This window comes from Coloeus monedula, assembly GCF_965178545.1.
Source record: "Coloeus monedula genome assembly, chromosome: 13".
NCBI lineage: Eukaryota > Metazoa > Chordata > Aves > Passeriformes > Corvidae > Coloeus > Coloeus monedula.
The window spans coordinates 470,932-487,993 of record NC_138793.1 but is presented as its reverse complement, the minus strand read 5'-3'; the positions used below and the strand labels follow the sequence as shown (position 1 = coordinate 487,993).

Below are 17,062 nucleotides of genomic sequence, written 5' to 3'. Positions count from 1 at the left end.
TAAACTGGCAGTACTGATGACAAGCAATTAAACGTTTGTTCTTTAGGTTATCGCACTAGCTCAATTAATAGGGCCCAACAGGAGGCGGCCGCCGCGGAGCCCGTGCGGGGCCGGCTCTGTCAGGGGTCGTGGCGCAGGGCAGGACCCGCTGCCCGACACACCAAATGTCCGAGCCCACCGCTCGGCGTTAAGCCCTCACCGCACAGCGCTGGCTCCGCTGTCCCTGCGGCTCCTGCGGCCACACCTGCAGGTGTCTGGGGGCGGCCGCGCCTCGAGTGACGCGCGACCCTCGGGCACCGCCACCCGTGAGGGCTCCGGGACACCTCCCGCCCCCCGGCGCGGCCCCCCGCCCACCGGCCCGCGGGGCGGCGCATGCGCGCGGGGCCGCGGGGCAGAGCAGCGCGGGCAGCGATGGCCGGCGGCGAGCAGCGCGTGCCCGGCGGCCCCGAGCGGGTGGCGCTGAAGAAGGAGATCGGGCTGGTGAGCGCCTGTGCCATCATCATCGGTAAGGGCATCGCGTCCCGCCTCTGCGCGCCCGCGGCAGTGCTGACAGCCTGTTTCGCTCGACTGTAGTGCTGCTGGGGCGGGGGCTCGGGACCGGCCGGCGCGGGGAGAGGCGGCGGTGTGGCGATGCACGGCTCCGCGGGCAGGTGTGCGGTACCGGGGAGGTGACAGCGTGCTCTCGCATGGTGCGGCGCGGCTCGTCCGGTGGCGAGCTGGGCGGCGAGTCCCTGTCGCTGTAGCACATGGTCTGTACGTCTGGAGTAAGCCCCTCTGCCTGCCCAGTTGTTCAGCTGAACGCAAAATCGTGAGGTTTCGTAAAGTCTTTTCCTGATGACGGATGAGCTGTTGAGGCTTCTGCGGCGCTTACTTCTAAGGCTAAACCAGTTTGATTCGTTTATCTGAGATCGGGGTTCTTCAAAGTGGCAGCGTGGGCTTTCAGAAGGCGCTTCCCGAGTGTCTCGGGACCCGCCGTGTGTGCTGCGGCAGCGGGCAGCGATGCTCTCCGCGTCCCGCAGCAGCCATCGCTGCAGAGCAGTCAGACAGCGGGGCTGACTTTGCTGCTCCCGTAATAGAGTCAAAACTGGGAAATTGGGGCAGGGTGTGCTCAGCACCGTCCCTCGGTGTGCTCCATCACTGTGGCGTTTGGGCTGGACATGTGGGGGCAAGCGTGGGGAAGGAAAATTTGCCCAGGTGAATACAAGCAGCCTGTACTAAGCCAGTGAGCCTCAAAACCCCGTAGGAAGACCCAGCCATTACCTTCACCAAGACCTGTGGAAAAGACTCGCAGTTACAGTTGAGTCAAGGTCCATGGCAGCACGGAGCGGTAACAGCAGGCACAGCAGGATCTGCTGCATCCATGGGAATACACTCTTCAGTAGCAGAATTGGCTGGGACACCCCGATGTGTCTCTGTGATTGATGTCACCAAGCTTGAGGAAGAATCACTGCATGCTTCCTGTAGGTGATCATAATGCCCTAGTGCAATTTAATGCTTTTAGTCATGTATGCCTTTATGTCCGATGTAGGTGGATATTGTGACCAAGGCTGTTATATGAAAGGAAAATATTTAATTCCATTCCCATAGTGAAACACTAAATTCTGTATCTGCAGTTTGTGGGAAGATGTGTTCTACATATACGAACATACATTTATTTTGAATCCCTCAGCACACTTAAGGGGGAAAGTCTAGGTTCTGGATCTCAGTGGAGCACAGATGACCTTGTGTTAGAGTGAAGTATTGAGTGCTGTACAGAGCTGTAGGTAAGGCACTTCCAGAGTTAGATGTTCCCTGAGTTGCTATTGGCCATAGGGAAGATTTATGACATCTCTATCATTTGTTAGGTATTAGAGAATGATATCTTGAGACTGCTACCCTTCTCTCCCAGTCAACCTTTCATCAACCTTATATGCAATATCTTGCAAGCAGAATTCATATATGTCATGCTTGTCCAAAATAAATCTTGTGAAGTAGCCTCTCATCTAATCAAGGACATTTTAGCAGGGAAAAGCACTGACATTTATTATAAACTGTATATTCTCAAGTGGTTTAAGTATTAGAGAAGGTAATCTGCTTTGCCACATAAAGCCTAAAAATTCTTCTGCAAATTCCCCCATATTTTCATAGAAGGCATTTGAAAAACAACCACAGGATCCTGGTTTTTTGTTTGATTTGTTTGTGTGCAGATGCATGAAATTACATCACGTATCAAAGTCTTCTGTGACAAAGTGGTATGTAGTAAGGGTTTAGTCTAGCTTTGTAGGTGTCACTGCATAAAACATGACAGTCTCAAATCAGAGGACAGTAATTACATCAGATCAGCTTGCAAGTCATTACTGGAGTTAACTAAGTGAAATCTTATTTAAGACTCCTTCAGGAAAAAAAATTACTAGTTGATCCGAATTGATACTAGGCAAACAGTTAACTCACAAATTTTCTGTTTGATAGAATTTAACATAGGCGGAAGACTTATTTCCAAGTGATTGAATGGCAGGGAAAAAATGGATGCAGTCAGTGTGTCAGAGCCTTCGGAACAGACCAAAGGACAGACCACGACTTTTATGTCAGTCATCATATTGGATTTCCTGCTTTTGAGTGGAGGAGGGAAACCCATTTCAAGGGTTTAGACATCAGATTCTGATGCATCCCACAGCAAAGTCATACTGCTTGACAACACCAAGAAAAACAGAAATTGCTTTTGAAAAAACCTCTTCTTGCTCTGTACAGACATGAAGATTATGCTTTCTTATTTTTCTTCAAATGTTCTTGCAGGTTATCTTTATTCAAACAGCATATGAAAATGCTGCAGATACACAAAACGTATGAGCATATTTTTATATTATCAAATAGAAGTTTGATGCTGTGATCTGCCAACATTACACCAAATGTTCTGGTTTAGCTGACTGTTCTACAATTCTAATCAGCTGCAGGATGGATATAGAGAATTATAATCTTCTAGTAATTAAGAAGAGGAAACATGAGGGAGTATTTGAAAAATACTGTAAATATGATCTTATAAATATGTGGTTGCCTTCTATACACTAATTCTGCTTATTTAAAATAAGGCATTATGTGAGCTGCAGAGCTGGGGAGTCGGATTGTGCCAGGGAGCACTCAGAAAGACACAACATGAGGTGAAAGAGAAGGCTTGGGGGTGGGAGCACCTTTATCACCATTATAACTGTATTTGAGAGTATTCCAGTAATGGCAGGATCTCTCGATATTTTGTAGTCTGTTAGTAGCCCATCACATTTGCAACCAAGAGAATAAAAACAACATTTACAAGTACATCACGTCATCCAGGTTAAACATGCCATGCCTCTACCTGTTAGAGCTGAGGAGGGGCTCAGCCTCCCCTGTGAATACGGGGCACCTACTGGTTCAGGGAGCAAGGAGGGCACAGACAGCCTGTATCTTGACAGTTGTCCTGAAGCTCCCGTACTCTGTGCTAATTCCCTGGAAAACTGGTCTTCCTTTTTAATCTTCTTGACATGTTTTGAATTATAGGGCAATTTTCTTACTACTTTTACAACCAAGGTATTTATCAACACAATAAATTGCTATGCTGTCTTAATGCACTTCCAAAACTCATCCTTTGAAATTTTTACCCTCCTTTTATAGAGATTTGAAAGATTTTGCCATAAGAAATACCAGTTCATCTAACAAAAAATATTCACAAAAAACAGCATAATAAACTACATCAAATTAGGAATATGTCTGTTCTATATCCATCCCATAGAACAGTCTCCTGATCTCTTCCAGCAGCCTAGCTTTCGTACAACTTTATCCTTCAGTAATTAGTTTATAGTTTTTAACTTGCTTACAAATAAGCCTGATTACAGAGAAGGCTGTTTCCAAATTTTATTTCATGCTGAGGCAGAAGACACCTCTTCTGAGCATCTTAATGCAAATGCAGGTACTGAATACAAAACCTTTTAACTCTAAAAAGAGACTGGTAGTTAATGACTGTAAAACTGAACAGTGTTTAGTAGTAGTAACAAATCTTTCTGGCAATTCATCTCTGCCACAGAAGGAGCGCTTTTGCAAAGTGCTTGAGACTTGCTGTAGAAGCACCCAAACTGCTCTGTCTCAAACATGGTTACGTACAGTGAAAACAAATCTCTCATGGGCTCCAGACATTAATAATCTTCTAATGCACTCTAATACACCACAAATCAAGCTTGCCAATACTTAGATGGAGTGATACAGCTTAAAAAGTAGTGACATACATGCGTTATTATCTCCTAGATAATAACTCATAGATACTGTATAATTGTTTGAAATCCACACTAGATTTTATTTAGCAGACACAGAAATCAATGCTGTATTTAATTGAACAGTTCTTTCATGCACATACACATAGCTAGCTTTACATCTCGTTTGTAGAACTGTGTATGTAATTAAGATTATTGCATGTGTGTTTTCTTTGAGCACAGGAATATTAGCTATACAGTGCCTTCCTTGGAGTTTTGCCTGTGTAGATGAGAAGCTAAGTAAGAAGCTCCATGACTTGTCTCTGTGTAATTTCTACCACATTCCGCTGTTCTGTAGAAAAGTACAAGAACTAGAAAGTGCAGACTGATTAATGTCCAATACCAGCCTGGTTCTTTGGGTTGAAAAAACAAAATACACCATTCTTACGTTAGAAATGTATATTTAACTGTATACACAAATTGCATATGTAACACATGCAAAAAGGGTTGTTTGACTGTTTAATACGGATCAAGTAATGTTATATAATACAAACACTTAAATATCTCTTAAAACCTTTATTTATGTGGTTGTAAAACTGCATGAAAGTAGCCATAGGGTAATACTTGCATTATCATGAAGTCTGTTGTATACTCATGAATGATTTAATATCAGGCTATATAAAACCTGCTAGAAGACTTAGAAATTCAGCTACAGTAAAATATGCCAGCTAAAACGAAATACATCTTGTTTTGCTGAGCACAGGTAGTCAAGTTATCTGCATCAGCTGACTTGGCATTGATTGAAAAATGCTTGCAGTACTTATTCTACTCACACACAAATTTGATGTAAGATCCCTTATAAACTGGTTCCTGATTAAGGTCCAATGATAATAACAAAACAATGTTCAGCTGAGCAGTATGTTCAGTTATTGCTAGTTCTGAAAGTAACTTTCTGGAATTTATCTGTCTGCATTGCCCAGACAACAGCACACGCTTACTTTCACCCGTAGCTGACATCAGTCAGCCACCCAGTGGATGGTCTCAGCAGAATGCCTACAAGCTGAAAAGCCTCCTTACATCAGAGATGCTTCCTTATGTCAGGGTTGTCCCAGTATGTAGTGCAAGATACTGCCCACACCATGATAATCTGTCAAGGGAACAACTGAGTTGCCTTGGTTGTCATTATATCTGCCTGGCATCGTACTTACATACAAATAATTGCATGTGTGTAGACTGGGAAGTTTTTATTTGCGTAAATATCACTTCCAAGTGCAGGACTCCAATGTGATTTTTCCTCCTTGTCATTAACAGAGGACTGTTTGCCAGCCTTTCTGTGTGTCAATTAGCTGTCTCCTTACTGCTGTGCCTTTTGCCATTCTAACATCCCTTAAAATCCCACAGGTAGTCTTTATCGGCAGAAACCTAGCACAGGATTCAGCAAGCTACTGGCTTAACACTGGGGAAAGGGAGCACATGGAACAGGGAATAGCCTTCATATTCACCTTTTGTAAGTGGAAATGGCTAGGTATTAATGCCCAGTGCTTGCTGTATCCTCTCTGGGCATGTTTCATGTGCTGCCATTGCTTAAGTGGACTGGGTTTTGGTCATTGAATCCGATCCATCTGTTTATCGAGTAACATATCAAATCATTAGGAGATCATTCCTAGTCAGACCCAATGGACTTCACTGGAGTAGTACACAAGTTACAGACTGCAGCAGAAAGAAAGATGTATGAAAAGAACAGAAAAAATCCCCACACATATCACTGGATGATTTTTCCTAATTTCTGTGATCCTACCTGGGCTCAGAGAAAACAGTGGTGTTGCAACAAGAATTTTCTCCCTCTGAATCTGTGCGAGAGCATTTCACTTTTATAGCTAACTGAAGTTTCAGGACACGCTTTTGTTCACTGACTTGTGAGAGTAATACAGATTACAATTCAATGGTTCTCTCTCTCAAAAAAAAAACGTGTTTCTAAACACTTTAGAAAGAAGTCAGCCTTCCTTATCTGTCACACACCTTGCTAACTAATATTTTGAGCATTTAGTTCCACATGGCACTTACTGACGTAACACACAAAGTACTTAGAAATGCATAACTGGTTTTTTTTCATGATCAAGCTCTGGACTGCAGAGAAGTGTAATTCAGTATCTTGTCCTCTCATAAATGCAAATTATGTTTTAGTAAAGTCAGCAGTCAATTTTTGTTCAAGATAAGTGGCACATATTCCTTATTAGTGAGAAACCACAACGACACTTTTGAGGAACTTGTGAATGTTTTTTCCATATAGCCCAGAGGCTTAGGCTCAGATTCAAAACTATTGAAAATTACATGTCCAGGTTCCATATGTGCATTTAAGCTGATAGGTATCCATAATTTGGTATGGTACCCAATAGGAAAAAAGATTCATACTACTGAGAAAGATCCGATCCTGCATTTGGAAAAAATGGAAGCTAGAGATGCCCATCCAAAATGCAAGTTATATTTATGGCATGATATTTTAGGGGTGATACCATGTTCCCACATTCTTCAAGACTGTTCCAATATACAGTTCTCCAAGAGAATTGTTTGGGGTAGCCTTTCACTTGAGTTTAGGGAGCTGAAAACAAGCTGCAGTTTCACTTGATAGTAAAAACCATGGCTAAATTCAAATTAAGCTTGGTAAAAATTCAGGGAGATTCTGCAGCTTCTCCAGGGTAGCAGCTTACTTCTGAGATTAAACTTACTTACAGAGGAAGTCTAAAAAGGAGCTGTAATTAGAAATTCCTGGTGGAGAAGGGGGGGAAAAAAAGGGTCTTAAAAGCCTTAACTTTATATTTTTCTCTACTGAATACTTCTGGACAAAGAAAAGGGTTTTATTTGTCCACAGATGTGCCTTTCTGCTGCAGCCTATATCAAGGAGAATTCAGCATGTGAAGTCCCACATGTACAACATGAAGAGGAAAAAACAAAAGCTAAATTTGTACTTTTCTGCAACAATTGCCACACAATTCTGTTTCCAAGTCATTAGCTATCAAGTATTCATTGACTGATGGTTTTGGTTTGAGTGGGTTTACTTTGGGTGAGTTTTGGTCGTTTTTGGGGGGTTTTTACCCTCCTACCATCTAAAAAAGTAGAAAATTCTGATTGGGACACAGTGATCACAAGGCTTATATGAGCTCTCTACCATGAATGCCAGTAGTTTAGATACCCTACAACAGAAACTGCTTCCTTGATAGATGAGCTAACAAAGGTAACATCCTTTGGTAAGTGTCTCACTCCTCATCTGGCAGTACAGTGCCTGCTTTCAGCAGTGCCATAAATCTCCACTCGTGTTCCCTTTTCCTGTGCCTTGCAGCTCATTTCCTTCTAGCATAATGTAGCCTTTTCTGTTGAGAAAGTCTGTTCTGCTTTGGCAGGCTTACAGCAAGCAGAAGTGGTTTGGTGGAGGTTTAGCTTTTTTTTGTTTGCAGCTTTTCATGTGCCAAACTTTTCCTTTTGAGACCCTGTTTTTTGTTGTACTGTGGGGGCCTTTCTACTAGCTGCCACACTTTTTTGTCATCTTGATTGCAACATGATAAAATGAGAAGGCATTTGTCAGTACTGAAGTGCCCCAAATATAAAACATCCTAACAGTGTTGGTTTTTTCTGCTGGTCCTGAAAAACCCAGAAGTCTTCCAAAGAGTTCTTCAGCAGATGTTCCTTGGCAAAGAGAAGGGAGCCAGCAATCCAACACTGACTGAGCATCTCAACACCCTAATTCCTTTTTAAATGCTTGTATCCCCCTCTGTATAGAGAGAAAGCATAGAGAATATGCAAGCCCTGTTGTCCTGCAGAGGAAAAACATGTATAGTGGTAAATACATTTATTCACGTCAGCCTCCGCAAAATCTCTTTATGCAGTATTAGTTTATTCTCCTCATGTTTTCTTCCAGCACTGGCCTTTGCAAGTCAGGGTTGAAAAGCAAGATTGGAAGAGTGATTGTCTACAAATTGTTCCCATCTTCAGGAACTTGCAGATTCTGTTCTTCTGATTGCAGAGTAATATATGAACCAATCATAGGGTGAGCTGTTTAAATTCTTGCTCCTAAGCATGGTTCATCATCTCTTTCAGGCAATAGAGACAAATTCCATTGGATCTCAGAGCAAGAAAAGTGATGGTTAAGCCTGAGGAATTTCTGTATCATTGGGTAATGGAATAACCCCCAGAGCTGAATTGCTCTGATTCATTTAACACGTTCTTTAGAATAGTACCAACTTACAGAAAACTAAAATTTTTTTTCATCTAAAAATTAAGTTGAATTTTTTTTATCTGATCCTTAAATAATGCTGTAATAACACTTCAAATGTGGGACTAGAATATCAATAGTGTAAAACATATCATTTAAAATCAGTAAAACTTTAGAAAGGTTACTTTTAACTCCAAGAAATAGGTCAGTGATCTGGATGCGTGGCAGTTTTTCTGCTGTGAAAAACAATAGCTCTTTCATCAGTTACATGAAGCCACTTAGTCTAGATCAGGCCAAACGTCTTAATATAGTATACTACAAAAAATTATGTTTGAACAATATAAGAACCTTATTTACATCCACAAATACCAGGAGAAATCAAATTAAGGAAGAATCTCATTCTTTTGAATACACTGGGTCAGAGAGCTAAAATCCACAATATTCATGTAATCTATGGCAATGAATGTCACAAGGCTGCCCATCACAAAATTTCTAATTCACTGGTCAGTGCATAGGCACGTTAATTATTGTACATTAACTCTGGGTTAGAAAATCACACAGGGATGAGCAGCAGTCAGTATAAAAAGTTGCTCTCTTATAGAGGTGCATGCAGACAGTGGAGTACAAAAGTTGAGGTCTTAATATTGAAATGCCTTCTCTGTAACACAAGGAGTTCTGTAAAAAGGCCATTGCACTTGTGTGCATGTGCATGACATTAGATGGTACAGGTCTGACAAGAAAAAACATCCTTTCTTGGCTAGTCTCCCAGTTCCTTAGTGTCTTCCATCTTTTTGCTGTTAAAATTGTGCAACCGTCCTGAGAGAAGGAGAAAAAACTATGAACAGGTGCCATAGATGATCGGTTTTAAATAGTATTGTGCTGTGAGGTTGCTCCTGGTCAGGCCCACAAAGGCTGATGAATCCAGAAGAATGTTTCTTGCCTCCCTGCCCACCTGTGCCTTGGAAAGGATCAATATGTTCTTCTCCATAAACCTGAAGGTAATGACTGCCAAGGAATGAGGACTTACAGCTTTTAAGTGTGTGCTTTTATATCATAAAAATTCATCCTTTTGTACAAAACACCCAAGGGATCATTTTTTCTTAGGGAGTTGCTAGAAAAGGACTGACAAGAATGAAATTGTCGGGTTGAGTTCCTTGTCTGGAGTTTTTCAAAATTCTTTAGCAGCTCTCCTGACAGCTTAGTAAGACAGGATTTACTTGCTTGTTTTAAGGGAGGTCACCTCAGACTATATTTCCTTTGGCTTATTTCCCCATGGCTTATTTTTTTCTCTGCACAGATTTTGTCCTGTTTTGATAGCAGACTTATTCTTTGGTATCTGGGGTGTCAAGCCTTGTTTTATCTCTAATTTAAAACAACGCAGACAGTTCTGAGGTCCTGAAAGGGATAAGAAACTGTAACAGAAATGTCATTCTAAATCTCCATAAATACAAGTTTCTTTTTTCTGGTACTTTAAAATGCAGTCTGAAAACTTGAAAAGCCATACATTTTGGAAACATACATAATCAATTCTTTTTATAAGTGTCTTGAAAACAGTAATAGCCTTAGTTAGTACAAAAGAGCAGAGAATATGCAAGCTTGTTAAGCTTCCAAACACTGTACTTAGACTCAAGTAAATTTAAAAATAGCTGAATCAGTATTTTAAAGAATAAAGGAAAGAAGTGTTTGATTCTGGTGGTGTCCTCACATGCCTAGCCTTCAGCTTGAAAGGGATTTCCATGTGTGTGATAGAATTAAAATATTTGTAATTTAAAAAAAAAAAATGCTGACAAATTACCTTTTTTGTACTCCTGCTAGTAGATCTTGTTGCAATAAAGGCATTTCTTATGGTAACTCTGCCAGAAACCAGTAGGACACAATGTCTCCATGTTTTTTGGTTGTGGACACGGCCAGTTCCCTAGCAACACAGTAAGATTTAAGCAGACTAATACAAAAGGTGCTCAATCCTGTACATATTACGAGTGCGTACAGAAGAAATAGCTCTCCTTCACATGCTCGTGCTCCTGACAGAAAATGAAAGACCCTTTCCTTAACTAGTCCCAAGTCCCTCAAATCCTCCTGAAGGCAACAAGAGCAGAGGACTTCATTGCCTCATAGGATCAGGCTTTAAATTAAATTAAAGCAGCTAGGTACAAAACACTTTAATTCTTTATTGCCCACATACCTGAGCAACATTGGCAGTTGGCAGTGAAGCAGGTGAGAATGAACCTTACTGTGTTCAGGTTGCGCAGCAGAGAGTAATGCCAACAAATGTAATCTGTTCTCATTAATTGAAGTTACTGGGGGCCAGTCCCATTCACTCATTTTACCACAGATCTGAAAATGAACACACTTGTCATTGACCAAACACGGTCAGGGGATGGGAGCAGCATCCTGGCTGCCCTTTGCAGCAGGTAGGGATCATCCTCTGTATTTCAGACAGGGAAAGTGGCACACAAAGGCCAAAAGGAGCAAATTCGCTTCTAGCCATCAACTCACAGAACCTCCCTGAAGACAGGTCTATGAATATACCATATTGAAATCCATCTGTTTCCCTTTGAGGCCTTCCAAAATAGTCTGAGGAATTTTTGGCTGAGATTAGCTGCTCAGAAGCACCAGAACTGAAAAACCCAAAACCAAGGAGAAAACTTCTGTAAGGTGACATTTATAAAGAACATGCTTCAAACGTAAGTCTCTTACTTTAGGAAACTAGGAAAGAAGAACAAGACAGATCTCTGATCTCTTGCAAAACTGCTACCCAGTGGAACAGAAAGTATGTATTATAACCAGGGTCCTATACACTGCTATGGCAGGGGTGTTCAAGTCTGTGTTAATATGTATTTTGCAGGATTAGCTAATTTAATTCTATGTTTCTGTGTACTCCAACCATTCTATGAACAAGTTTTTCTATTCAGGGGCAGGAGCAACATTCTTTTGATGAATTTTTTTATACAGCTGGTCAACTGCTTAGATAAACTTGATATAAAAAGACATCAGTGAGAACATGAAGTCTCATAATTCTGAAGATACTTAATTTCAAAAGACAGTTGTGATATTTGCAAATACAAGATACATACATGCGTAAGAATGTTATATAGTAATATTGCTAACTCTTGAGATCATATTACAACAGGTACTTAAATTCCCAGATCATGGATATTTAAGAACTGCAAGAAAAGCTGCCATTTCTTTTGGAAATGCAGGAGTTTCTAGTTCTCCTCAGTAAAATTCTGTAAACATGTTCTTTAAAAATAAATTACGTATTTAAAAATAAAGTCAAGATACAAGTCAGCACTGGTTTCTTAATACATGAGAACAGCAACACAGCATCATAAGTGGTGTCTGTCAAAGTGTATACTGAGCTGACAGATGTTTGTAAATCTCATTTAAACTCACGTTGAGCTAGTAACCAAACTGCACTTTGAGTTAAGTGCAAGCTTTAAGTCAAATATCATTGTGCAATAGTGGTACACACCCCAGGAAGCATAAATACAATTTTTTTTCTTTTAAATTCCACCTCAGTTCATTGACCATAGCCTATCTTTGTATTCTTTGATAAAACAGAGATAAAGCCACTTAGAGATGTGAATGAGAGATGTAAATGCTGAGATTACCATGCTGAGAGGTAAAACTAACTACACAGAATATGCTAACACAGATTTACAGCCAGAAGAATGTAAATTTGAGAGATTGAATGATTTCTGATCAAGGAGGTGTGAAACCAGCAATAACCACAAACTAAGAAGTTCATGTCTTGTTTACATCTGCATCCAGAATAAGGTTGTGTAAGATCCTAGGCAATGGCTGTAGACCTTATAGGAGATTCTAAATCAATCTTTCTTCTCAATAACATGACCTGAGCTATAACACAACAGTTGATGTATTTGGATGATTTGTTACTGCCATTTTCATATAACTTTGTTTTAAATATGTATTGCCTGGAACTTCAGTTCAGGAAGGCCCTTTGAACACTTTAGCCTTTTACTATTCAGAGTAATATTGAAGAATAAACCTTACCTTAAAAGTTTAGTATACTGAAGTTCCCATTATACCCCTTCAGAAGTCAAGGATTAAGTGATGCCTAGTTGAGATGCTCTTAATGGTTCCCAAGTTTGCAGAAGGTGTGTAAGCACAGTCCAAAATTCACCAACTGACCTGAGTCTGAGGACACTTTTGCAGGGCTCATCTTTGTGGGACCAGAGCAGAAGGCATAAAACCCAGTAATTTGAGAGAAAATCGGAGGCAAGAGTGGGATTTAGGTTTTGCTTTATTTTGTAATTGAGCAATCAAGTTGAAGCTGTGCCTTTTCTCCAGACCTGCTCATTCCTGTAGTGCTGCACCATAAGTCCCTTGGCTAGTGCAGAGCACACATGGGTTTTTGGTAGCCACCGCTAAGGGTTGCAAGGACACCAATACGTGTAAACAAAGTTTTTAATTTGCAAGGAGGAACATTTTTCACAGCAAAAAGCTGCAGAGATGCTGTGCGAGGTAAGCAGGGAGTGTGGAGCAGTGTGGGGGTCAGAGAGATGGTGCCAACTTCCAGGCTGGTTTCTTCTGCTAGAGCCCAGAGTTGTGTAACAAAAAAATCCTTCTGTGTAACTCTAGAAATTGCATACTGATGTTTTATTTCGATTTGGGCAATGACACATCCATGAGGACTGACAGCTTTCAGGAATGGACAGCAGGAGGCTTTCCCACTGGGCAGCAGTTGCTGATGAATTTTCCAGACTGAATAATCTGTTCACCATGATCAATCACAATGAGCAAAAAGAATAGAGTTAGGGGAAGAAAAAAGGGAAAAACTCCAGCATTTTCCATTAAACAAATTATACTTCAAGGCTGGTGCAGGGGTCTTTACCATTGGCATGAGTAGTGCTGAAGAGTGGGCTGCCAAAAACCTGTGTCTGTCATACTGTCCTTGTCTGACCCACAGCACTCCCCAACATAGCTGAACTCTTTGGCTGTTTTTATAGCTGAGTTGGTGAGCTTTACAGCAGCATTTTGTAACTGCTTTTCTTCTTGGTAAAGACTGAAGAATCATTGCAGGTATAGAGGGCCCTGTGAGAGTGCTCCCAGAAGTGCAGCTATCACTTGAGGGGTTTCTCAGCCGAGGGACAAACATTAAATCAGCTGAATGGGCTGGCATCTGCCCCTTGAGCTGCTACAGATGGACCAATCTCCACTATCAGTTGCTTTCCTTAAAATCAGAATTTATCTGTTAGTAATCAGTCACACAATGTCCTAGAGAAGACCCCCATGTCTTCCAGCATGCTTGCAGGGCAGAGCTTTACACACTGCCCATTTCTACATCAGGGGATTTAATGACAGGTTTCTGCCATTTGCAGGAAAAATTCCAAGTTGGGATATTGAGATCCAGAGAACAGAAACCAGATGTTGGACAGTTAACAAGGGCCAATACAACAAAAATCTGCACTATTTATAGAGAGCAGCCAGTGTGCAATGCTGCACTTTCGTACCAGGACAATGCAGGCATTTTAGGAACATCACAGGGCTTTCCTCCACATCCCTCTCACAGCATCAGGGTAGGTTTGGCATTCAGTTTCTCTTTGGAAATTAGTAGGAGGGTTGAAGCACTCTCTCCTTTGCCTCAAGGGTCATAGTAGCTCCTTTATGTGCTGAAGTCCCATAGTCAAGGGGGAAGCTCGAGCCTCTGTTCCCCATAGACCCATGCACTGCTGCCAGTGGGGATGCAGTGGGGACCACCAAAAATCTGCTCTACAGCTCTCTGTGGGCTTCCCTCATCCTCACCTGGCAGCACTGCCCTGCAATAAACCCTGCTCAAGGTCCCTGATGTCAGGGAATAAGGCAGAAGAGGAAGGTGCAATATGAAGGTCAGCAAAAGTGGCTGGTTGTAATCCCCTCCTGGACACAGCTGTACTGCTGCATAGGCTGCTTTGAGTGTGGCAGTGCGTGGGAACTCACTTTGAGAATATCCCACTGAAAATGTCACCTAGTCCCTAGGAGAAGGCTTTTCCTGATATTTCTGCCTTATCGTTGCAGCGTACAGAGGAAGGGCATGGGAGGCTGAGGTTTCCTCTTCATGGTAATGAAATGCAGCCCACATATCCCAACGCTGGCAAGAGAAGAGGAGAGCAAGTCAGAAGTTAAGGAAGTAGAGAAGTCAGACCAAGTACAAGAGTCAGAACAGAGGAGCAGGAAATAAAGCAGTGGACTGTGTGCCTGAAAAGAGCAGACAGAGCCTGCAGCCTGTGAAAAGATTAACAGAATAAAAGGAGTTTCAATTTAGAACAACAAAATCCTATCACGCAGGCTTTAACTTCTCCTTTGAAATAAACGCACTGTAACACTGTTACTCAAATAAAACTGAATCAAACCATGTTCTTGCAGACATCTGCCATCTTCTTTATTATTTCACATGCTCCTAAGAGGCCTGATCCCCAAGCACCTCCTGGCCATTTATCTGCCTTAGTGCAGATCTGTCCTCTGCATGCATCATCCAAATATTTGGTCTCCAGCAGGTCAGGGCTGATGTGATAGGGACAACCAGGTTGCCCACACTGACCCAGCTCGGAGGAGGAGAGAGACCACACCTACAGAAGGACTCTGAAATCTTCCCAGGTTTCTCTCCACAGCAAGAGGTTTTATTATTCAGCATTATTATTCTCTTCCTGTGTGTTTGTTAAATAAACAGGTTTTTTATCTCTTTCACTTTCCTCTGAGGAAAATTTCTTTTTTCGTGAACCTGGGTGGGGGAGGGATGGTCGTAACCTGCCTTCTGTCAGAGGATATTTTCCTCCAAATTTGTCTCAAACTGGCACACCTTCTCAATTAGGCCCTGCAATTTTGGACAAAATGATTTGTAAATTCATCTATCATACCTAGTGTATACCCACATACATACTCAAGAGAGCATGATGCTTGCAAGCCAGAGAACTGGAACAGAGGTTCCAGTGCTGTTTTTGGTTAATGGAACATTTGCATTGACTCAAGTACTATAATGAGAATATCCCCACATTGTATCTCTTGTAGTGAGGTCTTTACGGTACAGATGTGCCCTTCTTACAAGTAGTCAGCACATGCCAATGGACCCTCCTTTAAATGCTTTTGAAGCAGCAGATTATTTTGTGACCGCTGTGTTACTGAAACAGACACTTAAAAGCTTTCTTGATGAAGTTTCTCTTGGTTAACCTGCTCCTGCAGAAGAAAAGTATTGACAAATTATCACTTATTTTACAAAAAGGTAGAAATTTTAAACCACCATGTTTTTGTGGGTTTAAGCTGTTGGGTATTTTGGCAGAGGTTGTACTACTAATAGCCTGCACATGGCCAGTCTCCTGTGGCAAGCAGCAGGTTTCAGATGTATAGCAAAGCACTGAAGTCCCATAAATGCGTCTTGCAGGATTTGAGTACTGCTTTCCTTTAAGGCTGCCTTCCACAACTGGTGGAAAGGGATTCCAAACAAGCCATCATCATTAAGCAGTTTATATACCTTAAGCCAGAGCCAAATGTGCAGCTTACTACTTTTAAAGAACTATTCAAATGGCCCCAGATTTATTAAAGGTCCTGTGAAGACTGAGGTTAGCACAAATTTGCCTTGATTGCTCTTCTCTAGATTGTGATTTTTTCATCTAATTGAAACACAGCTGCCTAACCACACTCCCAAAATTACCACAATGCAGCTGGCACATACAAGTTTTACCCACTTGCAAGTTCTGTTCATCAGTGGTCTTTGCAATTTAATCAGTCTTACATTTTCTTAAAATAACAGATAAGAAGGCAGAGGTTATTCTCTCTCTGGGGAAGGATACATGCCATCATCCTGCAGACTGGTTGGTTACTGGGGAGAACAGCAACCCAAAAATTTGGCACCCACAGTAACATTCCCTAAAATTCAGGATAGGAATGATATTCCATCCTTGCTGCAGCTCTTCAAGTTCATCAGATAACAGACACTTCCAGCCTGTTTTCCACCAGATGGGCAGGTCAGCCTTTTCCCTGCCCTTTATGCAGCTGGGCAGGGCACAGCTGTGCCCTGCTGAGCAGGTATTGATTTTTAATATATTCAATTAAAATTATTTACAGATCTCCACAGTACCTCGTGCGGTAGCAAAATCTAACCCTTATCACTGAAACAGACTGTTGCACACCCTGTAAGGCTGCATCAGGTATTATTAGTGAAGCTATGCCTGAAATATTTACTTTCCTTAACTTATTTTTCTGTTCTATCCACACCTTCATAGTTAGAAAACTTTGGTTCTTTAAGTCCTCAGGGACTACACCTGCATATTAGTGCTCAGAAGGCAAATAATCTTCTTTATACATCTATCGGAAGTCAAGGAAAACACTTCTGTCAGTATTTGAAGCAGCCCTATTTTTAAAATCTTTAAAGTTGGGTGTAGTTTAATCAGATTATAAATTCTTAACCCAGTAAAATCCAGTTGGAATGCTGGAATAGCAGTTTATAATGGCCAGTCATGTTCTTGCTTGCTAGGAATTTTAACATAAATATTTGAACTCAAGTCAGGTTTTAAGATTGTTTAATTTTGTTAAATACTAATCCCTGTAGACATTAAATTATCTATGTTATTTTTATAGCCATTTTTGAGGGGGGTTTTTTTGCAAGCATATTAGCAGAGCAGCCATAATTCATTTTCTACTATACAGAAGTTCCATTTTTTTACTT

The 17,062-nt window shown here is 41.4% G+C and overlaps 1 protein-coding gene across 1 annotated transcript in view; it reads left to right on the top strand.

Moving 5' to 3' along the window:
• Positions 1–380: 380 nt before the first annotated feature.
• The window catches only part of SLC7A10 (solute carrier family 7 member 10), a gene marked incomplete at its 3' end in the record, with an annotated part of 47,046 nt that continues 30,364 nt past the window's right edge, over positions 381–17,062 (top strand). Inside the window, exon 1 of the mRNA XM_082289820.1 lies at positions 381–505. Coding sequence (XP_082145946.1) covers positions 412–505 — 94 coding nt within the window. The 5' untranslated portion in view covers positions 381–411. The remainder of the gene's footprint in view (positions 506–17,062) is intronic.